This window comes from Amphiura filiformis, chromosome 9 (genome assembly GCF_039555335.1).
Source record: "Amphiura filiformis chromosome 9, Afil_fr2py, whole genome shotgun sequence".
NCBI lineage: Eukaryota > Metazoa > Echinodermata > Ophiuroidea > Amphilepidida > Amphiuridae > Amphiura > Amphiura filiformis.
In genome coordinates, this window is record NC_092636.1 from 68,812,941 (window position 1) to 68,840,878 (window position 27,938).

Here is a 27,938-nt window from a genome sequence, read left to right on the forward strand (position 1 = left end):
TATGAAAATGTCGAGATACAGACTCGTACTTTGAAGTGGTTCTTGTACAAGCAACTCAAATCTCGTTTTCAATTTGGCGTATGGAGATTGTACCTTAAATACACATTTTCATAGTACATCACAGTATAAAAGGCTTATAATGTAGGCTAATCATTACTATTGTGCATTTAATGTCTTAAAATTCATGTGTTTGATGCGACTAATATCTCATGCTAATGCATCTCTGCATGTTTCTCTTAACGTCTGGTAGCCTTCCTGCACATACGTTTTTTTAGAATTTAGTATAACCATGATTATAGCAAACAGAAAACGTACGCACCATTTGTGCTGTAAACTTCTTTCACTTAAGCCCAATATATTTGTTTTTATTTATATTATCTATTATTTCTTACAGTTCAGGAACCCAGCGTAAACGTCAACCATTCCACCATGTCGAACCGCGAAACCTCAGTACACAAACCACACAAACCCATCCACTTTGGCAGTAGCAACGAAGATCTAGACGAGCCGTCACGGCAACCCCTTTTTTCAGATGGACCCGCCTGGACACCCCCGCCACCACCGCCTACATTTCCTGTGTCACGCCGAGACGAGAACCACCGACGAGGGAATTATGGTTATAAACTTGAGTTTATATTTGCTTGTATTGCCTTTGGATTCAATATCGAAACAGTATGGAAATTACCGTATTTGTGCGTCAAACATGGAGGCGGTAGGTGCTAATCAAATTTAAAGGAATTAAATCCGTCAAAACTCAAATGATAGTTGTTGGTCAATATGGTAAATTTACAAATGCCTCTTTTACAATTGGCGAGAAGAGACGGAGAAAAACCACTACGTGGAAGGGTTAACGCCGTCCGCCGTCCAGCAACTATCTCTTGCGTTTTGAATCCATTCCCTTACATTCTCACACTACAATTGTTTATTAGAGTGTTTATCGGATCTGTCAACACACATATAGAAAATTCTAGAAACGCTACCTATAGTTACAGTACTTAAGTACCCGTTTTTCTTCATTGCGGACATGCTAAACACACTGTAACTGCAACAGCTCTAATGGACGAAACAAGCTTCTATAAAAAGCTCAATTTCCTCTTCAAGCTTTAACAAGTGACCTCTGTATCACAAACATGGGTAATTTCACTGTCACCTGCAACCAACACTCTTGAGGTTATTCAGTTTGATGGGAGGTCATTGCCAAATGACATATGCACTTGTCCCTGTAAATATGATTGATGTCTACTATTATATGATAAATAATTTAAGAATATACACCATCATCCTACTAATTATCTTTTCAATGAGATTCAATTATACATTTTCTGTTAATCGCACCTTGTAGTGGGTGGCTGATAATATTATATGATAATGCCATAATTCCCATCTTGACTTTATTTAGGACACATTATGTTGTGTTATCATTGCCGTACAGCTGGCTGCTCACGTTATATTTAGGCAAGAAACATATACTTTTTTAATCTCTCTCGGACCAATCTCTGGAACTGACTCTTTCAGCATTTCATTTATCATAAAAATGCCTTGGGGTAGAATAACGTTCAATGTAGGACGCTATAAAAAAATTAAAAAAATCCAGCTCAGATAGCAATTACTAAACAGACATTCACCAGGACGGAGAGGCAATTATGTTCCATTTTTTTTATTTATATTTTTTTAAATTCTTTTCATGGTTTTATTTTTATTTTTATTTTTTTTTAAATCTCGCGAGATGTTTGCGCTATCCCGGGGCCATATCAAGGCACCTTAGTATTTCTCGTAACTATTAGAAAATACCGATAAAGGCATGACAGAAAATATCAGTTTAGCTCACTATTTTATCCAGTAATACAATAAAAACTTATTATTAAGTGCCAGTGTAAAGATATATTGGAGAATGCACTTGGAAATCGAACCGGCAACCTTCTGCGTACTAGGCAGACATTCTAACCAAACCACCAGTACTCCCTGATATGATAACAGGGCTTGTACTGCTTATGTACCAATCGGTTTTGAGTAGCTCAATTTAGCAGCTTAATCACGGTCGTGGCAACACTCTCGATATGTAACTCGAGTATAAAAAGTCAGGTACTTCTAGCTAGGTAACGTTTCTGCAAGATTGGTGATCCACCAATACTTCCGAGGATTGCAAACGATATTTTAGATATTCTATAGAGAACATTTATTTTAAAATGGCTTCAGTTGCTAATCTATACGCACTTGTTCCCTTTTTCATAAAAGTTAATCTAAAAAAGGCAAGTAAACAGAAACATCAACAAACATGACAAAGGTAATGAAATTAAAAATATAGATCTAGTTCGCGTACGGTTAAATTTTCCCACGATAACGTGGTTGCTGTGAAATAAGTCTCGTTACAGTTGCTTGTTATTGATGCGATGAGTGAATACACTGTAAAAATATTTTACTCAACACTGAGGAAAAAAGGTCACAGCTCAACAGTTGAGTAAACATTTACTCAACATTAAGCTCATTATAGGTCACAACTCAACTGTTGAGTACAAATTACTCAACATTGAGTAATTTTTTACTCATTTGTTGGGTTGTGATCTATAATGAGCTTAATGTTGAGTAAATTTTTACTAAACTGTTGAGCTGTGACCTTTTTACTCAGTGTTGAGTAAAATATTTTGATAGTGTACAAACAGGAAGTCCACCCAGGAACCCGAGTAGATCGTCATCTCTGGATGGAGAGAGAGAGAGACATAAAAAGATCATTACTACATAGTACAGCGCAAAATATGAAATGATACTAAAGCCTACCAACAATCCGTAATGGGAACAATTACTGGGCTACCGCATGGCCCGGCATTTATCACTTCCATTTTGAATTCACTCCCTTGCTTTCTCTAACCAATTGTAAGTGTTTAGTAGTCACCTGTCAACACTCATAGTGCATATAGAACATTCTAGAAAGCTACCTTAGATCGTGAAGTACTTTAATCCGTTTGTTTTCTTCACGACGGACATGATAAACACACTGTAACTGCAACAGCACTATGGACGAAACAAGCTTCTATAAAAAGCTCAATTTCCTCTTCAAGCTTTAACAAGTGACCTCTGTATCACAAACATAGGTAATTACACTGTCACCTGCAACCAACACTCTTGAGGTTATTCAGTTTGATGGCAGGTCATTGCCAAATGACATCTGCTTGACATACATTCAAATTCACTTGTCCCTGTAAATATGATTGATGTCTACTATTATATGATAAACAATGAGAATCAAATTGACATTTCTGTTAATCGCACCTTGTAGTGGCTGATATTATATGATGATGTCAGATACTCCCATCTTACTTTAATGATATTCGTGTCATCTGTACCGTACATCTGGCAGCTCATATTTATGTTATTGAAAAGAAACATATACTTTTTCAATCTCTCTCGGACCAATCTCTGGAATTGAACTCTTTCAGCATTCATTTATTAGCTTTTATTATAACATGCCTTGAGGTAGTTCAACGTTCAATGTAGGACGCTTTAAAATAAAATCCAACACAGAAAGCAATTACAAAACAAGACACTTACCACGGCACGGAGAAGTAGTGTTCCAGCTTTTTTGTTAAATCTCACGGGGTGTTGGCGCTATGCTGGGGGTCCTCTCAGGGCGCCCAAGTATTTGAAAATACTGATCAAGACAGTGGCAGAAATAACAGTTTAATCCACGTACCAGTTTAACCAGTAACTGAGACAAACGAGATTAAGCGCCAGTTTAAAGATATTTTATAAAAACTTGGAATGCACTTGGAAATCGAACCGGCAACCTTCTGCGTGCTAGTTAGACATTCTAACCATGTACCACCAAACCATTCTCCTCCTTGATATGATAAACAGGGTAATAGTAATTCTTATGAGCAAACTGGTTTTGAGTAGCCAATTCGGCAACTTAGCCATGATCGTGGCGATACACTGAAGTAAAGTTTCAGTTTGTTTGGCTTTTTATGGTGTTAAATTGGCGAAAGAATGAGACTCACAACATCGTATATGGTCCATTAACCCTCGTCCTGCTGAGCCACATTTTGTAACACGGACTACCCCCAAATTCCCCCATAAACGTCATATATTCGTACTGTTATAATATACCAATATGCAGCTTAGTACGGATATGCTATAGAAAACATTAATCATAAAATGTTTGGAATTGCTAATCTGTACGTATACTTCTTACTACTTTCAAAAAGGTACATATCTGAAAATTGAAACAAAAATATTTAAAGGTAATTTGTTGAAGTTTTTCATTTACTTTTCATAGAATTAAGAAACAAAAATACTACCTATATTTCAAGGCCAAAAGTAAAATTTGTTTGGTATTATTGGAATGTGCTTATTCATGAATAGCCTATAACATAATTATTCTTCCCAAAAGAACGGGGTTCCTTGAAATTTCTATTTTTGTTTTAAAATTTTTTTAAATTGCTGTTCGTCGTTGATGCGACCAATGAATACAAACCAGGAATCTGTAGATTGTCATCACTGGTTAGAGTCAGACAGGTTTCAGTGAAAGAACGCATTATAACCAATGCTCTGCGCGTATGTATTATGTACAATAGGTTTTAGATGCAATATTAGGAGTTAATGCTTAAATTACATTCACATACATGACAGATAATAATAGTACTACGCAAAATATGAAATGAGACAAAAGCCTACCAGCAAAGGCATCAGCCTATAGATATCTGCATTAATGGCAATTATTTCGTGTCTGACATTCCGATACATCAGCAACGCGTTATAGGCGAAGCTATTATTTCCTTGATTTGCAAACCTACACCATATTACACCACAACAGGTCATGTCAGTGCAACCAGGATGGCTGCCTTGTGTAGATGCATCTTTCTTTCTGTCTGCCTGTCTTTTTTTTTTCTTTCTTTCTTTTTTATTTGAACACATATTGTAAAAGGTCAAGCAAAAGCGAATTAATGTCTGCCCTTTGTAAACAGAGACCTTTTAGGGTTTTTTTTAAAATGAAATACATTTAAATAATATATAGTCCGTTGCAGTTGTTAATACCAAGTCAGTTGTACAGTGGCTACCTACATACATTTATCATAAACATGGTTCCTGATCAGTATCTCAATCTGTCAAAGAACCAAAAATCAATGTCTCACAAATTTGAAATTAAAAAACAAATGTTGAACCCTCTATTGGGGCTAATAATAGAAAGCAGCTCAAATAGATATCTCTTAATTTGCCTTCCATACTGAGATAGCGACGACATATTAGAAGTCATCCGATAAGGTACTATTGACAAGCCATACTGAACATCTTAAGCAGATCAATGTCAGTGCTAGTATCAAGTTCACTCACAAGCTGCTTAATGTGGACATCCAGGTTATATAAAAGTGCATGGAGGATGGTAAAGTATACAACAACACTGATATAAACAGGAAATGACAGGGTTAGAGGAGTAGTACTTGAAGTGAAAACAATGTGTAAATATTTATACCAAATCTGGAATATAAATGATATGATGCTTTTGATACAGGTGTAGATTGTATAGTTTTTATTTGCATATAGTCGAGGATTGAAAACCCAGAATAACTTGAAGTTGCATACTAATGGCATATTTTTTGCTTCAAGTATTCAGAGGGATATGTAGATTCATAAATTCCCTTGTGTGACATTTGACCTCATTAACTCAATTTGCTTTAGTATGTTAAAGGGTGCCTTCTTGGCACCCGGTGGATACTACAAAACTACATTAGTACGCAACTTCACAGCCATAAGCTATTTTCTTGGACTGTATGTCATTGTACTTCTGCTTTGCACAGCTACAAATAATGGACAAAAGACATGAAAGACAAAAATACGCCTTATGTAACCTTAAACGCTCCTACGTGTTTCTTAAAGTAGGCTAATGAATTACCATGTCTGGTTTTTAGAAATTTGACTTGCTTTAGTTACGTTTGGCATAAACAAACACATACACACACATACATGTACCATTAATTCTCAAACTGGCCAATGATGTTATTAATAAACAATAGCAAACGTTATAACATCACACACTATTGACCATGATGGGTGAATTATGACACGACTTGTGAACCTCTTTGAAAAACATTCCATATTCGTACACCATTTGTTTTATTTGTTATACACTGTTAAATTAGTTTCTAATTGACCAAAACGCTCAGTATGGGTATTGTCACATGATAGTATTAGATAATAACTAATAACAAAATGGGATAATAACCCATGAGCATCTTGCCATTACTTAGTATGTCCTCTGGAGTACATTATTTCATTCATTTTGTTCCCATGTGCCAGAATTTTTCCAAATGAACCGCATCACAAGTAACTTCACCATTCTTTCCAACCAGGGATGTGAGTCTACTCTCACATCCCTGTTCCAACTAAGCTATAGCTTGACCTCTTATTCTGTTTTCTTCTTACAGCGGTTTTTATAGCAGCCTACTTCATAGTGATGCTTATTATTGCCTTCCCGATGCTTCTTCTTGAGATGACGATTGGACAGTTTCACAGCGCTGGTTACCTATCTGCTTGGAATATGTGTCCACTCGCTAAAGGTAGGTTGGAATATGTCTTATATCACCTTCGTCCTTAACTCGTCCCCAATACACATTGTATCCATAACCCTTAGGTGCACAGGGCCGGTTACCTGTCTGCTTGGAATATGTGTCCACTCGCTAAAGGTAGGTTGGAATATGTCTTATATCACCTTCGTCCTTAACTCGTCCCCAATACATATTGTATCCATAGCCCTTAGGTGCACAGGGTCGGTTACCTGTCTTGTTGGAATATGTGTCCACTCGCTAAAGGTAGGTTGGAATATGTCTTATATCACCTTCGTTCTTAACTCGTCCCCAATACATATTGTATACATAGCCCTTAGGTGCACAGGGTCGGTTACCTGTCTTGTTGGAATATGTGTCCACTCGCTAAAGGTAGGTTGGAATATGTCTTATATCACCTTCGTTCTTAACTCGTCCCCAATACATATTGTATCCATAACCCTTAGGTGCACAGGGCCGGTTACCTATCTGCTTGGAATATGTGTCCTCTCGCTAAAGGTAGGTTGGAATATGTCTTATATCACCTTCGTCCTTAACCCGTCCCCAATACATATTGTATCCATAGCCCTTAGGTGCACAGGGTCGGTTACCTGTCTTGTTGGAATATGTGTCCTCTCGCTAAAGGTAGGTTGGAATATGTCTTATATCACCTTCGTCCTTAACCCGTCCCCAATACATATTGTATCCATAGCCCTTAGGTGCACAGGGTCGGTTACCTGTCTTGTTGGAATATGTGTCCACTCGCTAAAGGTAGGTTGGAATATGTCTTATATCACCTTCGTCCTTAACTCGTCCCCAATACATATTGTATCCATAGCCCTTAGGTCCACAGGGTCGGTTACCTGTCTTGTTGGAATATGTGTCCTCTCGCTAAAGGTAGGTTGGAATATGTCTTATATCACCTTCGTCCTTAACCCGTCCCCAATACATATTGTATCCATAGCCCTTAGGTGCACAGGGTCGGTTACCTGTCTTGTTGGAATATGTGTCCTCTCGCTAAAGGTAGGTTGGAATATGTCTTATATCACCTTCGTCCTTAACCCGTCCCCAATATATATTGTATCCATAACCCTTAGGTGCACAGGGTCGGTTACCTGTCTGCTTGGAATATGTGTCCTCTCGCTAAAGGTAGGTTGGAATATGTCTTATATCACCTTCGTCCTTAACCCGTCCCCAATATATATTGTATCCATAACCCTTAGGTGCACAGGGTCGGTTACCTGTCTTGTTGGAATATGTGTCCTCTCGCTAAAGGTAAGTTGGAATATGTCTTATATCACCTTCGTCCTTAACCCGTCCCCAATACATATTGTATCCATAGCCCTTAGGTGCACAGGGTCGGTTACCTGTCTTGTTGGAATATGTGTCCACTCGCTAAAGGTAGGTTGGAATATGTCTTATATCACCTTCGTCCTTAACTCGTCCCCAATACATATTGTATCCATAGCCCTTAGGTCCACAGGGTCGGTTACCTGTCTTGTTGGAATATGTGTCCTCTCGCTAAAGGTAGGTTGGAATATGTCTTATATCACCTTCGTCCTTAACCCGTCCCCAATACATATTGTATCCATAGCCCTTAGGTGCACAGGGTCGGTTACCTGTCTTGTTGGAATATGTGTCCACTCGCTAAAGGTAGGTTGGAATATGTCTTATATCACCTTCGTCCTTAACTCGTCCCCAATACATATTGTATCCATAGCCCTTAGGTCCACAGGGTCGGTTACCTGTCTTGTTGGAATATGTGTCCTCTCGCTAAAGGTAGGTTGGAATATGTCTTATATCACCTTCGTCCTTAACCCGTCCCCAATACATATTGTATCCATAGCCCTTAGGTGCACAGGGTCGGTTACCTGTCTTGTTGGAATATGTGTCCTCTCCCTAAAGGTAGGTTGGAATATGTCTTATATCACCTTCGTCCTTAACCCGTCCCCAATATATATTGTATCCATAACCCTTAGGTGCACAGGGTCGGTTACCTGTCTGCTTGGAATATGTGTCCTCTCGCTAAAGGTAGGTTGGAATATGTCTTATATCACCTTCGTCCTTAACCCGTCCCCAATACATATTGTATCCATAGCCCTTAGGTGCACAGGGTCGGTTACCTGTCTGCTTGGAATATGTGTCCTCTCGCTAAAGGTAGGTTGGAATATGCCTTATATCACCTTCGTCCTTAACTCGTCCCCAATACATCTTGTATCCATAACCCTTAGGTGCACAGGGTCGGTTTCCTGTCTGCTTGGAATATGTGTCCACTCGCTAAAGGTAGGTTGGAATATGTCTTATATCACCTTCGTCCTTAACTCGTCCCCAATACATATTGTATCCATAGCCCTTAGGTGCACAGGGTCGGTTACCTGTCTTGTTCGAATATGTGTCCACTCGCTAAAGGTAGGTTGGAATATGTCTTATATCACCTTCGTCCTTAACTCGTCCCCAATACACATTGTATCCATAACCCTTAGGTGCACAGGGTCGGTTACCTGTCTTGTTGGAATATGTGTCCACTCGCTAAAGGTAGGTTGGAATATGTCTTATATCACCTTCGTCCTTAACCCGTCCCAAATACACATTGTATCCATAGCCCTTAGGTGCACATGGTCGGTTTCCTGTCTGCTTGGAATATGTGTCCACTCGCTAAAGGTAGGTTGGAATATGTCTTATATCACCTTCGTCCTTAACCCGTCCCCAATACACATTGTATCCATAACCCTTAGGTGCACAGGGTCGGTTACCTGTCTGCTTGGATTATGTGTCCACTCGCTAAAGGTAGGTTGGAATATGTCTTATATCACCTTCGTCCTTAACCCGTCCCAAATACACATTGTATCCATAGCCCTTAGGTGCACAGGGTCGGTTACCTGTCTTGTTGGAATATGTGTCCACTCGCTAAAGGTAGGTTGGAATATGTCTTATATCACCTTCGTCCTTAACCCGTCCCAAATACACATTGTATCCATAGCCCTTAGGTGCACAGGGTCGGTTACCTGTCTTGTTGGAATATGTGTCCACTCGCTAAAGGTAGGTTGGAATATGTCTTATATCACCTTCGTCCTTAACCCGTCCCCAATACACATTGTATCCATAGCCCTTAGGTGCACATGGTCGGTTTCCTGTCTGCTTGGAATATGTGTCCACTCGCTAAAGGTAGGTTGGAATATGTCTTATATCACCTTCGTCCTTAACTCGTCCCCAATACACATTGTATCCATAGCCCTTAGGTGCACAGGGTCGGTTACCTGTCTTGTTGGAATATGTGTCCACTCGCTAAAGGTAGGTTGGAATATGTCTTATATCACCTTCGTCCTTAACTCGTCCCCAATACACATTGTATCCATAACCCTTAGGTGCACAGCGCTGGTTACCTGTCTGCTTGGAATATGTGTCCACTCGCTAAAGGTAGGTTGGAATATGTCTTATATCACCTTCGTCCTTAACCCGTCCCCAATACATATTGTATCCATAGCCCTTAGGTGCACAGGGTCGGTTACCTGTCTTGTTCGAATATGTGTCCACTCGCTAAAGGTAGGTTGGAATATGTCTTATATCACCTTCGTCCTTAACTCGTCCCCAATACACATTGTATCCATAGCCCTTAGGTGCACAGGGTCGGTTACCTGTCTGCTTGGATTATGTGTCCACTCGCTAAAGGTACGTTGGAACATGCCTTATATCACCTTCGTCCTTAACTCGTCCCCAATACACATTGTATCCATAACCCTTAGGTGCACAGGGTCGGTTACCTGTCTGCTTGGATTATGTGTCCACTCGCTAAAGGTAGGTTGGAATATGCCTTATATCACCTTCGTCCTTAACTCGTCCCCAATACACATTGTATCCATAACCCTTAGGTGCACAGGGTCGGTTACCTGTCTGCTTGGATTATGTGTCCACTCGCTAAAGGTAGGTTGGAATATGCCTTATATCACCTTCGTCCTTAACTCGACCCCAATACATATTGTATCCATAGCCCTTAGGTGCACAGGGCCGGTTACCTGTCTGCTTGGATTATGTGTCCACTCGCTAAAGGTAGGTTGGAATATGTCTTATATCACCTTCGTCCTTAACTCGTCCCCAATACATATTCTATCCATAGCCCTTAGGTGCACAGGGTCGGTTACCTGTCTTGTTGGAATATGTGTCCACTCGCTAAAGGTAGGTTGGAATATATCTCATATCACCATATGGCCATGTGTCATGAACTGCAATCTTGGAAAAAAGTCTTGCAACACGTTCGTGTAAAGAACGGGAAACTATCACCCCCTCTCCCCTGTACAATGTTGAGAAATGCCAATGTCTTCAGCAGTTTCCCAGTGTGTTCCAACATTGTTTGATGGGGAAAGGGGAAGGGTAAATCATTGCTGTAGATGTCATGTTTGTTTCAAAACACAATTACGTCATTTCCAAGATCACAATAAATTCTGCAGGGAATTAATTTCGATATAGTGTACCAAGTGTCCCAAGTACTTTTTACCAAGATTGTAGGGTACCCAATAGGGTGGTGGTGTTTCCTCTTTGAACTTAAAAAATGACCTGTATCAGAAAGTATCAATATTCAGTGATATTAATGCTCTGATATTTTAGATAAAAACAGCTGAATGTAATGATTAAAGTAAACTAAAACGCAGGGTGGTGAAATACGGAAATTGGGATACGGTTCACATGTAAAGTCTATGGGAGAACATGTGCACTCATTTCATCAGTAAATTTCAAGGATCGTGCATCATCTTACATGGAAACACTCATAATTAACAAACTATAGACCCTATTATAGCACAAGTTATACATTTTCTGAACAGGAAAGTATAATCTTTCCATAAATGGCATTTAAATTTTGTTAGGGCAAATCTTAAGGAGGTGCATATTCCAATATGCATGCTGAAGTTATCAAGTGAGGATTAGTAGTAATAATTATGGTCTTCATAGACCGTATGTGCACATAGTCGGTTACCTGTCTGCTTGGTGTATGTTAACTCTGCTATGTCCACTTGCTAAAGGTAGGTTAGAGTACGTCTCATGTCACCTTCGTCCTTAACACGACCCTAATACATACGGTATTCATAGCCCTTGGGTTCATATATTCGGTTATCTGTCTACTTGAAAAATATGTCCATTTGCTAAAGGTAGGTTGAGTATGACCGTGTCTCGTATCGCCTTCGTCTCATACCACCTTCGTCGTCCCTAACCCGAATCCCAATAAATCACTATTCATAGCTCTTTGGTTTGTCCACATACTATTACATATTTTCTTCGAATATGTGTACACATGCGATAGGTAAGGTGGAGTATGTTTGTTATCACCTTCATCCTTACCCCGAATCCCACTACATATTGTTTTCATAGCCCTTTGGTTCATTCACATAGTCGGTTACACGTCTGCTGTGGCTTGGAACATAGGTAGATTGGAATAATGTCTCCTATCACCTTCGCCCTTGACCCGAATACATGCAGCATTCAAAGCACTTAGGTTTGGAGGCACAACCACGGATGAACGGACGGTTTTGGTTTTTATAGGTCGTCCTCAAATACCAAAAAAACCCGCATTTTGAACCAAAATACGCGATCTTGGCTGTTAAAAGGCAATCCGCAATTTTCAATTATATAGTCTTTCCTTAAAACTGATCTTAAAACTGCACCTTCAAATCCTCAAAGTATATGATTGAATATGCGGTGGCAGTTAGACATCCTTGCCACCACTTTGTTGAATGATGTCGTCAAATGAGATATAAATAGACATGCTAGAGGGTGATTGGGCTATTCAAGTTGAAATCCATACACCCCTATGGAAGACGTGATCTTCTACACAGGGTGTGTGAATTTCACATATGGGGTTACCTGAATGGATGGGTCGATTTGAAATTCACACTCCCTTTATGGAAGATGTGTAATGTCTTCTATAGGGGGTGTATGGATTTCAACTGGAATAGCCCATCATGTGTTACATTAACCCAAAAGGGGTTTATCTTATTTCAAACCTTGTTAGTATCTCATCAAATATTGAAATAGTCAATTAAATGTCAACCACGTATAGAATCGTTCCCCAAGCGCGTGTTGATTGGTGTCATCAAGATCAGTTCTCTTATAAAGGTGGTAATTTCGCAGTAATATATCTTTTCATTGTCCCTGAGACCATTCTGAAGCCACTTATTCCTTTTGGCCATTCAGTGGTTCTTCCAAGTAATTATATCTTTAAATTCTCACTATTATTAACCTTTCCAATAGCTTTTTAGAAACTATACGGCCTAGTCGTGACTGATAGGTGAATTGTCTCAATGTATCGTTTATATTCAGTACTAATTTCCTCGTGTGTAAGGAAGTTAGAAAACAATGATAATGAGATATTTAAGGGAATTAATGTTATATTTATGGGTAATATGTACAGTTTAGTTGTAAATGAAGAGTGCTTATTCGCTTATCGTAATTAATGAAACCGGTGCTACATGATTGTTACATCACATGGTACATGGGTATGGAAAATACTAGTGGTTTATCACAATTTTGCTGTGGACTGCTAGGTGTTTATCAACTTGCTATTGTAATAATATGATGGTGGCTACTGTTTGCACTAAATTACCTGGGTTCCCCTAACCCTATCAGCTTTACTTTTACAACACTAAACCGTAAAGTTATCTAAACCATAAAAACCCCAGACCGTACCCATTAACGGCATGAAGTGCCACACAAAAATTCACACTGCCGAACAATCACGTAACACCGATGAAGGAAACCTATTAACAACAAATGTTTTGTGAAGTGAAAGTTGTTGTACAAACATGCTACTAGTGTAATGCTACATAAATAGATGAACTCGCTGTAAGGAACTAACAAGCTCAACATCAACTAAATCTCGTTTTACTTCTCTTCGTTTTACAGGTATTAGCTTCGGTATACTCATGCTTGTCATCATTGCTTGTGTTTACGAGCACTTGTTTACCACTTACCACCTTATATATGCCTTTTTCTCCGTGGCTTGGTGGGGAGACCTACAATGGATAGGCTGTCATCATTGGTGGAACTCCAAACAATGTATTGATGTATTTAGTTTTGCAGCTTCCAATAGCAGTATAGCACAATACCGTGAGAATTCGTCTTCATCGCCGTCCTATTTGGTACCTATACCAGCAACAAAAGAATTTTTTGAGTAAGTCAGCATTTTAAAGGAGTATTTCGTGATCCTAGCAGCCTCTTTTTATGACATTTTCAGTAGATATCCACGAAAAAAGCTTATTCCCAAAATGTCAGTTGATTCCGATTTTGCGTTTGCGAGTTATGCATGATAATGTGTATTACACTGCTCCATAGACAATGTGTTGTAATTTCGTTCTGGTATACCAGAACGAAATTCAAATTTCACGATATTTTTGCGAAACTAATTAATTTGTAAGAAATACTTGGTACATAAACATTATGCAGCCAGAGATTTCCAGTGATACAAAAATCTCAACTTTTTTTGAGAAAAGTGGGGGGATGAGGCTGTGGATCACGAAATGCCCTTTTAACTGTAATGTTACACAGAGTGTCCCCCAAGTTACACTTATATTTTATAAAAACAAACAAAAAACTGTATACAATAAAACATGCTCAGAAAAATGGTAAAGAATAGCACAATTGTTGCACCAAATTGCATTAAATTGAATTACATTGGGCCACTTTCATACACAAGTGTGTCAATGGTGGTACATGAAAAGTATTTAACTAGATGTTAAACACAATTATCATAAACTAGGGTAATCCTATAAAATACTGAAAAAGATAGAACTTCCTTTTAAAAGGGTAATAAAAAAATATCAACATGTATCACATTATAATATACCTGTCTTCTGGATACAATGCCCCATTTAAAAAAATATTGTTTATTTGGTGGAGAAAGCGAAAGGATATTCCACCATGTTTTTATTCACGAATCACGTAATATTATTTGCACGTTCTACGACTCAGATTGGCTGTTTACAGCAATTTATTTTCAAAAGAAATTTCATTAATACCTTATTGTTCTTAAGGCGTAAATGTTAACCTTTTATCAGAACACTCTTATTCTGTATCTCTGAAGTCTTCCACATACGTGACTGCACGCTTATCAGGTTCAAAGCGACGGCACTCAAGACGTGAATTTTACACAAACAAGAAGACTTCAGTAAATAAGTAAAAAGCTTTTGGGTCAATCCAGGTCCGTGAGTTTAAAGGAAGCTTAAGATTCTCTATCCTCGTCCGAAATTCAGACAGATAGAAGGGTATACGTTCCGAGTTAACATAAATGGGAATGTACTCTACATCTCTTGTTTGTAATTTTGATTTTGTCAACCATAAAACTTACACTACATATTCTGTTTGTAATTAACACTTTTGCTAAACAATCTTGCCATCACTTTATAAAAAAATGAAAGTGTTGATATTAGCAATAATTATATGGTCTTAATTGTTGTCTAGGAATTCGTTTAGCTTCAAAGTGGTAGCATGACTGTGTTCAGAAAAGTGTTTAAATTTTAAGCACAGTTTTTAGAGTACATCATGAATATAAAGGAATGATTATCTAGCATTAGATAGAGCAATGCAAACATAACAGCATTAAGACTAAATTTATTTATGACTTGTGAGTGAATGATTTTATATACTACCGGTGGAAAACATGTGTTGATAACGCATATTTATGATTAGTCAGCAATAATACGAAATATCTCAAAGGTATGCATAACTCGCCCACATGTAATCTTCATCAACTCCCATAGATCTATGCCGGACTTAGATGGTCACCAACATGTCGAATTTGCAACAGTAAGACAGCAAGCCCGTGCTAGCGGACCTGGTGACTTAATAGAGAGGTTGCGATTTTGCCAAAAGCCGTGACGGAGCGATATTGCTTATTTAATCAGTATTGAAGATTCTGCACGTACGAAATGAACGCGCGGACAACGTAGAAAATGCACGTAATTCATCCGTTTTTCAAAGAGGTGTGAAAATTTGACTTCATTCATAAGTGCAGTTTATACGCACAGATTGTCCTTTAAAATGCGGATGAGATCGGCCGTATGGAAAAGAGATTGCGATTTGCATCTTTGATATACGTGTAACGCAAGAAGGACGTTGAAGTTAAAGGTTTGTACTGCATCACGCGGGTTGTGCACGAAAAAGTATCATGACATATACATGTAATGATCTTTAATGTACCGAAATATTTGTTTTCGGCAACCATGATATTCGGAAAGCACCGAAATACAATTACTTTGAAGCGATATGTTAGCCCTGGGTTATTGTAACAATCAAAAGCATGCTGAAGTGAAGACATAAAACCCGGGCATAGGTCCTAGACCGCTAAATATCTTGTTTGTCGCCCTCATGAGGCCAGATGTAGTGTTAGTCTCGGTCCCAGCCGGCTTGTGCTCCTTCGTGATGAACGAGCACAATCCAGCTTGAAACCCAGACTAGAGGTATGTACGCACGTATGAACGGACGGACCACGCAAGGCGTATGGAATATCGCAAACCCTCTAATATACCCACCATCCAATTTGGCACTAATTCAATGTGCGATTCTGTCACCTACTTAATTGACAGCCATATAAGTCAGTTTTAGTGACCTTTCACACTAATCACATTAAAGAGTATACCACTCTCTCTGTATAGTCAAGTTTTCTGCAAGTATCGAGCTCGCCCCAATCACGTTCATTTAATACCAAGACATTTGCAGTGTCTTGGTGCCTACGAAGAAGGACAGTAATATTAATCGGTCATAAGTTCGGTAATATACATATCGCCCTCTATTAAAACTTAATGAAATTTGCAACATTGTGTAACTATGTTTTTATTAACTACTCTTTTGCATTTTTCTTTGCAGAGAATACGTACTTGTTAAATCGTCTAATATAACTGAGATAGGTTCCTTCAACCACCCTTGGTATTCGCCATGCTGACGGCCTGGGGAGTCGTGATCCTCCTCACTTTTCTTGGAGCCAAAGAAATAGGAAAGGTGAGAAGATGTACATAAAGTTTAGACAAGTATGGTCCACACCGTTAAGCGAAATCTAATTGCCGTTCACTAGTGGTTCGGCGTTTCGGTCTACAGCCCTACTATCATTATTAAAGTAAGCTGAATCTTTACACTGGAGTATAGGTTTAATAGCTAGCAAAAATTCACTGCAATTTAACCAATACATTGAATTGACATTTGTAAAGCATCTACAAACAGCCAAGATCTTTAGATAGTAACCACGTCAATCGCTCATAGCTAGCCAAGGGAGTATAAATACAGCTTTATTGTTCAATTGTAAGCAATTGGCGAATAGATCACCCACATTTTAGATCGTATCGGGTCGTTTATTCTTGCGGCGAAAAAAAACAGCATTGCCCGTCACTACAACAGTGGATGTACCAAAATTGAGCCTAAACTTGTTATAAGTGCGTTGCCGTGTATATTGAATGATTACAGGTGCCTTTCTATAGGCTATGTGCGGTCATATGAAGAAGAAACCAATAACCAGTTACTTGATTGAATGTTTATAAGCCCAAAAGGAGTTTACTTTTGTAAAGAGTTAACGTTCATTAAGGATGTAATTGTTTTCCTTTTGTATTTTGGTAACAAGTAATTTCTTTTAATTGACACTCTTCGACTATCAGTTTCTAATTGAATTCCACCCAGATTAATTGTAAGTCATTATGTGGCTGCATGGTGTACTTTTAATTTAAGGAAAAACTGAACGTCCCACAAGACTATTGCAGACTGCACTTACCCACGTAATGTCATGAATAGCGAACGCATTGAATAATTGATGAAATGTGTAAGCACATTTGCCGCGCGCGTGCGCCAGGCCTCTCATCTTCTTCATCTGCAAAAATATATAAGCAAGCTATTGACGTGTCAAATAGGCAATCAGTTGTGATTGTGAATACAGTATGCTATGTGAAACGTAGTGTAATGTAGTTGATATAACTAGTTATCGACCTTTAATGTTTTCTTGTTAATTGAGTATTTATAGATGAATTATTGCCAGTCAGATCTGCATCCTTCTGCAAATTACGTTTAAAAATAAGTATCAATAAGATCCTCTGCTCACATTAAGATATTCACACTAAATCACGCAACTGGAAAGTGCTATTCATCTTGTGAGAATACAGGATAGAATTTTGCAAAGGCAGCCCTGAGCACCAGTGATATCAAGTATTCATCATGTTCATCTGAAAGGAATCAAAATAAGATTTTCCCCGCAGTACAGGATATTGCCGGCTGTGACAACCACATTTGTCATTCGCTTTTTTTCAGATGTGACATTTTGTGTTATTTTAAGGTGCTATCTTAAAGAAGAATGATACATTTGACTGACTTGTAACCCATATTATACACACACAAAAGTAGCTAGGAAAAGATATATTGTATGTTTAATTCCTTGGAATCAACACATGTAATAATTTGTTTAAGAATTACAAAATATAGTATTGACAAGAACAATTTTGAAGCTTGAGATCATAATCGCCGAGTCCTGTTCCTGATTCTAGCGAGATTTTGTTAGAAGTGCTAATGATATGTGGCAATATCAGTACATACACCTTATGATAATACATTATAACAAATAAATGCACCACCTATAGAACTATGAATTATTACTTCAAAGTAAATCCAAAACATCAGATTATCATAGTTTAATAATTCATAGTATTTGGTACCTCTATGGGTGATAATTTTCACGACTCACCACCATGACCACCTACAACTAATTATTTACAACTTGAAACTGCTTCCTCAGCTGTTACAATAGGACGATTGCACGAAAGATCATTAGTTCAAATCGTCCTCCAGAAGACATGCAAATGCATGGAATACAAAAGAATCAATGCGACTTTAACATGTGCTTGGTATTGTACTCCATGGATTTGCATGTCTTCTGGAGGACGATTTGAAGTAATTTCAGTTGAAATCCATACACCCCTTATGGAAGACATGACCTTAATCTTCCGCACAGGGAGTGTGAATTTTAAATGGGGTTACCTGAATGGGCGACTTTATTTGAAGTGTGCAGGTGTGAGCGATTAAGGTCATGTCTTCCTCAGAAGTGTATGGATTTCAACTGGAATAGCCCATTACAAGTAAATATGGGAATTGAAACAGGTTTGGTCTCAAGTCCGAGATGCACAATGTGAACTTATTGTGATGGACTAATTAATGATATCATGTTAAATATGCTAAAACGTGCAATCAGAGCAAATGCGTATGTTGAAACACCTGTATTGATGGAGGAGTGATATTACTTTGACATTATTTCATATATTAACCCTGACAGAGTATATACCAATATGTGTTGAATGCTTACACATGAGTTTCTTTGAAGTGCTTGTGCATATAGTTACATGACGTCTTGTATAAAACGAACTTGTTGCCGATGCATTTAGGGAAAATCTCTGTCTCTGTTTTGCTCACATATTGCCTCAAACATTCCTGTTTAAGTACAGGAACAGTAGTTAACTCTCTTCACGCGAGTGTGCAGACGACAAGTTTTGAAAAAAATTCAAAATTCAATAATGTAAGAAATGTAAATTTCCATGACCATATTTGGAATCAGCATGAAAAATCCATTAAAATGAGTACCAACAAGGCTAGTATTGGTTCAGTAGTTCTTAAGATAGCTCTTGATATTTTGAGAAAATATTTCAAAACTTGAACTTTTTCCATTGAAGCGCATGGCTAGCACGCAGAGCATTAAGCATTGCATAGACATGAAGAAATAAGGTAGCATGCAGAAGCAGCTTGCATGTTCTATTTTAATCAACATGCTGAAACAATTCGTCTCTTGAACCTTACTTCCACATAGAGTGGTAAAATGTCACTCGATCGTATTATATTACTGACGTTGAACCACTCACGTGAAATGGTTACACTTAACGGAAGTCTTCCGTGCAAGCATACAAACATTATAATTATTGGGCTGAAATAGGCAATATGTTTCAACATACTTTAAATCATGCAACTTTGGAACACCCTATTATACCAAACAATATCTATAATAGATCTTCTCCGTCCAGTGATGCAAAAATGTGCGCTAAGAAAGAAAATCACTATTCGAATCTAAGTATCACGTTTGAATTCAATATGAAAAATGAGTCTGCAAGACAGACTTCGAAACCTCCACAGTCATGACAGTGAGTACTGTTTCATTGGACTAGAACTAAACTGCTCAAATAAAGAAAGTCCGCAGTCATGTAACCCGTCCTACACCAAAACCTGATCGTGTTATGAACATTTAATTGATAAAGTCGTATGCAGAATCTTGTTAGCTCCAACTTGATACCAAATTTGCCACCAAAAACTCTAAATTCAGAGAGATTGAGACCAGTATATGAAATTTGGTGCATTTTCAAAAGTTGCAAATTAAAAATGGACCACGCGGAGCTGTAGAGGTGAATGGCACAGCGCGACCATTGACATAGCCCGAAACAACCGCTAGGTCATATCGATCGCATCGTGCCCTAGTATTCATCAGTAAAGCACTGTAGCAATCCATGCGTTTTAAATTAACAATTGAATAAAGCGCGCACTTGGGATAGTCGACATGGGTTCATCGTGGGCAAGCAAGATTGACCACATTGCCACGCTAAGCAATTTCGACCGCGTTATCGTTTTGATTTGCAACTTTTGAAAATGCACCAAATGCCATAAACTGGTATCAGTCTTTGTCACTTTTGAGTGTTTGGTATCAAATTTGGTATCAAATTAGAGATAACAAGATTCTGCACACAACCGTATCAATCAAATTTTCATAACAAGATCAGGTTTTGGTGTAGAACTGGTTACATGACTGCGGACTTTCTTTATTTGAGCAGTTTATATGAAATCTCGTTATATGAAGTTTGGAAATAAATCAGTTGTCTGATGAAGTGTGATGGTATCACACGCAACGTAGCTTTGCTAAAAAATAGTAAGTCCAGTATTTCATGTATTTTGATTTCATTCCCGACTTCGTATACTACAACTGGATGACTGAAAACATTCATCAATTTAAATCTCGTTATAATTACCTAAACTATTTTTGTAAGGGCAACTATCGCTGGGGCTCAACAACCCACTACCTAACCCTTCAAGTTTGATTAACCACTCTATCCCGTACCGGTTATGGTGGTAGGTCAACTTAAAGCCATATTATAACATTTCTGTAAAAATAGATCAGTATTCATTTTCCATAAAATGTTAGCTTTTACTGTCAGATATGTCCCCTTTTAATTTTAAGCCGAACAAGTGAGGTAAAGCAAAGAAAATTGGAATTTTTACTACTAGCGCCAATGCATGTTACTCCAGCGGTTGTAATACGGTACGACCCTCTGGTGTGTGTGTGGGGGGGGGTGTTTGTGTCCCGCCCGCACGCCGCATTTCCATTGTAATAATAAAACGACGGTTCCTCCGTTTTATTCAAAATCTCGGATTTTGACCAAACTACAGCACCTAAAGTCTTGATTTTTGCAGAGTATCTTTATTGACTAAAGTACATTACAATCGTGTAAAAAACAGAATTTAATTTTTTTTGAGGGCGTTCTCCTCAGCAAATGTTATAATATGGCTTTAATGTTCGCAAAATGGAGTGCAAAGGATCGAGTCATATTTTGGGCGCTTATTTGAGCATTGTATACACCGAGAATATATAATAATGCTGAATTTATACTACATCGCTGAGCGATAGTGATTGAATTTTAGCCAATGAAGTAGAGCGCTTTTTGTTGCGTCAGGAAAAGCGCGCTACCTCAGTGGTCAAATACCAATCGCTCGTCGCTCAGCGATGGAGTATTAATTCATCTTAAATGCTTGGTACCACCCCCAGTAAGTCGCGGGTTGCCGGTGTAATCAAAAACCTGCCAGATGCAAACGTTTGAAATGGTCCAGTTATTTGAATTTTTAGAACTTTGTTGTACTGTCAAGGCTTGGGAAGATGTAATGTACTTTTGAATATGGTAGTCTTATCCAAATAAATCGCTGAAAATTGATGGATACCGATTTTTACACCTTTTATGGTTCAGATACGGAAGATCATTTCATGATTTTTCGTTCCATATTGATTCATAAAATAGGTAATGTTTACTATACATGACTTTGAATTGCCCCTACAATTATAGCTGCCATAATCACGGCAATTAATTGATTAGTATTCATAACACAGTTGATTCAGATTATTATACCTGAAGCAGTGTATAAGTCTGTTGTATGATTTGCTCGTTTGAGATAAGAGAGACTATATTCCGTGCCAGGTTCGTCGCGTGTCACGAATTTTGCAATTTAACAATCGGTTTGTATCCAAGAATAAGTGTGCCATTAGTGTGTCAATGCCTGTCTTCTTATTTACATATCTCATCAATGTGAGAGGGTACAATATTACAAATTTTGACGTGTAATTACAATTTTGCCGATCTTACCAATGCTGACACTGTACTACTGAGAACGCAGGAGATAATTTACTTTCACACCTTCATTTACAGTCACAGGTTATGCAATTGTTGCAATAGCTAGAAACTAATACGTTTTGCCACGGGAAAACTGTCATTCAGTTCTCACCCTATCGGCCATAAAATTACATTCAAAATCTGTAATGAAGTGTATTGTTCAAAATTGAAGGGAATTTGACACCCACTATAATGATTTAACGGAACATATTTTATGGGATTTCTGATCTAAAATTATATAAATTGGGGAAAACAGAATATTTGCATTCAGACAGGTTTTTCCCATTACAAATTTTGATACCGAAAAGCCCACAGCGATTCTACGCAACTAACTGTAGGAACATAAAGTGATAATCTACACGGGAAATTCAATCCGCATTGTATCAATGTAGTACTTTCAAATGCTTGGAAATGCCACGCTTTGGGACCGTCTACCTCGCGTAAATTTCACGCAGTATATAAGCGAGTTATTACGATATATGAATTCAACTAAAACGCGTAAATGCACGTCATATCCTGCGTCATGCAAGCGTAGACGCTCGCCTTTTAGCACTGCATTACAAGACGCAATAAAAAATGTTGCGCGGTACACCATTGAGTATTAATAGGTGTGCTCGGTGGTTGGAGAGACTGCAGACGACGGATATGCACTACATTGATGCACATTATTGTGGATCAGCTCTCTCATGTAGTACCCACTGTGAGAACACAGAACATACATGCAATAACATGAGCAGAATGCGTAAAGCAATGGTTTAATGTTACCTTGTTGCAATTGAGAATTCGTCAGGAAAGGCTTGTATCGTATACAATCGGGAAAAGCAAATCGATCAACTTGTATGGTGTCTCTCTTCCAATGAAATGCGATGGTTTAGGTACGAACCTTGCAGATAGCTTCAATATTTAAACGTTTTACTGCATTGTAAACATGATTCGAGTTTGAAACAGTAATTCGAGTATAGTTTTAGATGTCTTTTGATTTAATATGAAATGATGCCTTATTCATCACATCTTTTCCTCTCACTACAGAGCTCCTACAGTAACACTGTCATGATATTGGTAATGCTATTTATTTGACTGGAGAGACACAGAATAGGCTACCGTAAAAACTATATATTAAAAGGAAAAAAATGAAACGGTTTAACAGACTACCCTAAAAATAAAAAACATTATGCTTGTTAACGAATTTCTACGGTATTATTAGATAGTGTAACCATAGACTAATAAGTGTAACACGTCCATTTACAGCATGCCAAATTTGAACTGTAAACCCAGAATGCTTCAGCAAACACCCAAAAATCAAAATATATCAGAATAACAGTTAAGTTAGCGCAATCGATAAGGCGTTCGGCTATGATGCAATACGTTGCGGGTTCGAACCCCAGCGGTAGTTTAGTACGCTCTCGTGAAAAAATGAAATTCCCCTGGAATAGAAACTTTTAAAATGGTCTCGTTATCCAGTACAAAACTCGGTGAGCCGATCCTGGCTGTTGTGGAATGTCTAGGGTGTGCGCTCGTAAGCTGAAAAGTCCCTGAGCTGTTGTGTAATGGTTATATGGAATGATATGGGGCCGTAGTGGTCAGCAACAACCTGTAAAGGCTGAGGCTTGTGGATCAACGTTTATCAGTGTACTTCGGTTATATATATAAATGCGCTTTTATAAATGCGCACGTGACACATGGGCACGACAAACCAAGACCAGCAAGCGTGACCAAATCCTCATGCATTGACCACTATACAGAAAGGGATAGGAACTCTGTTGATAAATATCATCAAATTTAAGTATTAATTGAATTGCAAAATAATTACACATTTTGCAATTCCGAATTTGTAATATGTTATCAAAAACAACATTTTGAAAGTATTTGACGACGGAAAAAAATATTCAACGACGTAAACGTTTACAATATAATCACAAAGTTGAACAAAATAGACACTTTTGCTGCACAGTAGTCTCATGTTGTTCGGCCTTTGCATTCAAATGTATAGAAAGACCACCCGCTATGTAGAAGGTCACTTCGAGACTTACTGTCTATAAGCTGTTATGGCAGCGCGGAGGTGGTCACGTGCGCATTTATAAAAGCGCATTTATATAACCGAATTAGACTGTCGATAGGCGTTGTATCTGTGCCTTGCGCACTAAAAATCACTGCGCCTTTACATTGTAATACCGCTGATATGATAGGATTTTGTTGCATGCAGTTGCATTGGTTTATCTTCATAGGTGGTTGTGTTGGCATTAATGTTTGTTCTTCTGGTGTGTATTTAGGGGTTTTTTTCCTGTGATACAATTGATTTAGGGTTTTTGTTTCCTATGATATAATGAATGTCGGCATATGGTATAAATTGCCCTTAGTATTTACCAACCGATGAATCTGTAGGCCTTTATGATGGCGACGATGTTTGGCATTGTCGCTTCACAGACAGATTCAATGGCGCGGTTTATAGTACTCTGGTATTCGTCCCTTTGACAAATAAACCATGACGACGTAAGATTATGTTCCCCTCTGAGTATTATGACTTTGCTTTACTTTTTTTATCCTTCCATTACAGTTAGCGTATGTTTTGATGCCTACCCCCGTACTTCTACTTATCCCTCTGATCGCTCAAGGTGCCATTGACAATCCAGCGGCTGTTGATGGAATCATGGCCTGCCTTTACCCAGACCTAAACAAGGCTTTAACTTTTCAAGTAAGTATTCAAGCACGCAATTCAAGAAAGTATAATGTTCTCTCGCAACATTATATTTTTGATGGTTTAACGCAGTTTACTCGCAGTTTTGTTACCTAGCTAATGTTCTCGTTACGTGTTAGGGTGGTGCTCATTCCGGCTAATTGTATTTGCTTCACGTAATTGCAACTGTTTTATGGAAATGCCAAACATCTATTACAGTAGAAAGTATTTAATAGGTGTTAAAGATAAAGGAAATCACGTAACTGAACAGGTCTTTTTAGGATTCTTAGCATAATTTATTACATTTAGTAAGCAATGACATGAACCGTTAAACATTTGTAACATCAGACCCTGTCCCCGGCACAGACTTAACACTTGATGGGGGAATTGCACGTTGAATGTTTTACCAAATCATTTACCTGATCTGGTTATGCCAGCTCACTTGTTGATATTAATACATCTAAACACATTTGGAGATGTCTCTGTAGAGCACACTGGCACACTTGTACCATATTATATACACATAATATAGGTCAGGCAACAGGAAAGCCTTCGTCTCGTGGTCTGGCTCTAACTCTACCTAAGCCTCATCATCTTACCCACTTGTTACTATGTTAACTGCTAATCCATGGCTCTAGATCGCCGTTACTTCAATTATTCTCGGAAAGAAATGATGAAATTAAAGGTCAGAATGTGAGCAATGCTGACAGATGAAAACAAAAATGAAATTTCAAGTTGCAAAACTGTTATGTTGAAAATACTATATTCTGCTTATCTAAAACTAAAAACCTTTTTAATGGCTCTACGACGTATGTATAATTATGATCTCTAAATTGCCAGAATGCTACTCTGTAGGAGAGTAGAGTATCATTAATGTCATAAGACATGTAAGATGTTACCTGAATATGTTATTATGAAATTTGATATTTCTTATGTTTGTTTTAACAGTTCTGGCAGGATGCTTTCCATATTGTTATATGGACGTTTATGTCGGGTAGTGGTGTAATTCTTTCAATTGCTAGTCATAATAGATTTCGTAATAACTGCATAACGTGAGTATTGTTTTAATTAAATTTCTTTGTCTTGTAAATGAAAATTTACTTTTGAGACAAGTGCTCTTAAAAGTGTATGCACTAAAACAACCGCGTGGTTCGGAATTTAAAGACACTTTGGCATTTTTATGTGTAGCTTGTAACACGGAAAGCCATAAACACCAAAAATGCAATTTGGAGAAACACAAATTGATGTACTTTTTGTCCATCAATGTATACTTATATATATTTAGACAAATTTAGCTCTTTTAAATTTATACGTTCTATTACATTTCACTTGCTTTTAGCATTTTAGAGATAAAAATAAATTAATCATCCACGCCCAATATTGATCTTATACCACTCTATTTTGACAGTAAATGAGGCTAATCATATGTTTACGATAATACCAGCAGTAGTGTACATCAGTGAAAGCAAAAAGCTTCACAAATTCAATTTTAAACAGATTTTAGATGAGTCTATTTCAGGGATGCCAAAACCTAAAACAAATTAATTAAAAACACTTTAAAGGCCAACTCGTTTTTTTTCTCACAAATATGCACATATTAAGAATAGCATTTAACTGTCGATTCTAGAGATTAAATAATTGAAGAATGTGTTTTATGCTTCTGCCATTTGTGGGCGACTGACTGTATTGAAAAAATTCAAAATCTTTCTTTCGCTTTTTGTTTTTTTAATTAAGTTGAGCAAGTTTTGACAACTGAAAAAAACCCCAATATGGTGCTTTGTAGCTCTTACTCAAAAGCATATTATATCATCACATTGTCGCTAAGCTAAAAGCACTAGTAATACTACACTCATATTCCTTACCATTTTAGTGTTGAAGCTGAAATCGGTTTAAAACAAAAACCCTCTCTCGCAAGTAAGATTAAAACTTGTAATTGTTACGCCCAACCAACCTACTTTGTTTGATACTAACGATCTCGTTACTTTCTTTGATACTAACGATCTCGTTTCCATTTTCTAATTACAGAGACGCACTGACTGTTACATTCGTCACTTTCATACTTCATGTCATATCTGTATTATGTTTCGCTATGTTCTTCGGGTACTTAGTTGTAGTAGTAAAACAAGGTAGCGGCGTGGAACAGATTAGAGCAGCCGTCACACAAGGTAACACAATACTATCAGTATGTACGCAACATTTGGCTAATACGTCGTTTAGTTACATAGTAACATTTTGTACGATACTCTGTCCGGCTTCTAGTATGATCCATTTCCACTCCACCTCCTAATTTAAAGGCCCATTCAGTGATTTGCTCATCCGGATGATCGTAAAAATCATCAAAATTCAGATGTTGGTACCTTTGTCATTGTCATAGATGTGCTAACATAGCCTGCAAGTAGTTCATCCGAAAGCCATGTATTTAAGACAAAATAAGACATTTTACACGAATCTGTAATTTAGATACTGAGTTACTGACAGTATCTAAATTAGCTACATGCATTTGAATGTAGCTCAACTTCGTCAGTACTGCTGTTTTCTTTGTTTTTTCCCAAATTTGTCATTTCAAAAATACCAAATGACAATTTGAATGACTTATCCTTCACTTTTAAGCAATTTATAAACAATTTTCATTTCACTGAATGGGTCTTTAATATAGCCATGTAAAGTCAGAGCGAGTCACTGACGTCAACGCGTTCAGGAAGGTGTTTTGCACTCGCATCAATGCGGCAAAACGCGTGTGTGGATGGGTCCGTCAGCGCTTGAAACGAACGATCACGATTTGAAGCTGTGGCGAGTAAAATTCGCACTGACGTCACTGACTCGCCAAGAGGACAAATATTATATATCTGTGGTTTGCAGATCTCCCCTTTTGGAAAGTGTTGCAATGTGATACTGTTATATCGTATTATTGCGATTGACACGGGGATTGACATATAACAAACTTAGGTGTAAAAGAAAGAGATAGGACTTAATCCTCCACGCCTAAGGCAAATAAACGACTCCTTCTTCAGCGATAATGACCTGGAGCTTGCAGTCATGAATGTTATACACTGAGTTGTTGAATTTAAGGGGGTACCGATTTCGTGTGGGCTTTGTTCAGGCATGTTCGAGTATGTTACAGTTTTCGAGAAGCAATATAAAACAAAACTCATGTTTCAATCTAACACTGGGATATAAACTGACAAAATGCAAACCGAGATTCTGTTAGACAGAAATGAAAGGACTTCATCATCAACAGTTATTAGTGCTACCTCCGTGGCATTATTCAGTACTAAGACCGTTTTATATTAATATCATGATTGT

General features: G+C 37.9%; 1 protein-coding gene across 1 annotated transcript in view; it reads left to right on the top strand.

Annotated features, from left to right (window-relative positions):
- The window catches only part of LOC140160245 (sodium- and chloride-dependent glycine transporter 1-like), a 115,163-nt gene that overhangs the window by 75,966 nt on the left and 11,259 nt on the right, over positions 1 to 27,938 (top strand). Inside the window, exons 3-9 of the mRNA XM_072183521.1 lie at positions 395 to 712; positions 6,417 to 6,548; positions 13,425 to 13,692; positions 16,424 to 16,514; positions 24,516 to 24,653; positions 25,584 to 25,687; positions 26,661 to 26,800. Of these exons, the coding sequence (XP_072039622.1) occupies positions 395 to 712; positions 6,417 to 6,548; positions 13,425 to 13,692; positions 16,424 to 16,514; positions 24,516 to 24,653; positions 25,584 to 25,687; positions 26,661 to 26,800 (1,191 nt within the window). The remainder of the gene's footprint in view (positions 1 to 394; positions 713 to 6,416; positions 6,549 to 13,424; positions 13,693 to 16,423; positions 16,515 to 24,515; positions 24,654 to 25,583; positions 25,688 to 26,660; positions 26,801 to 27,938) is intronic.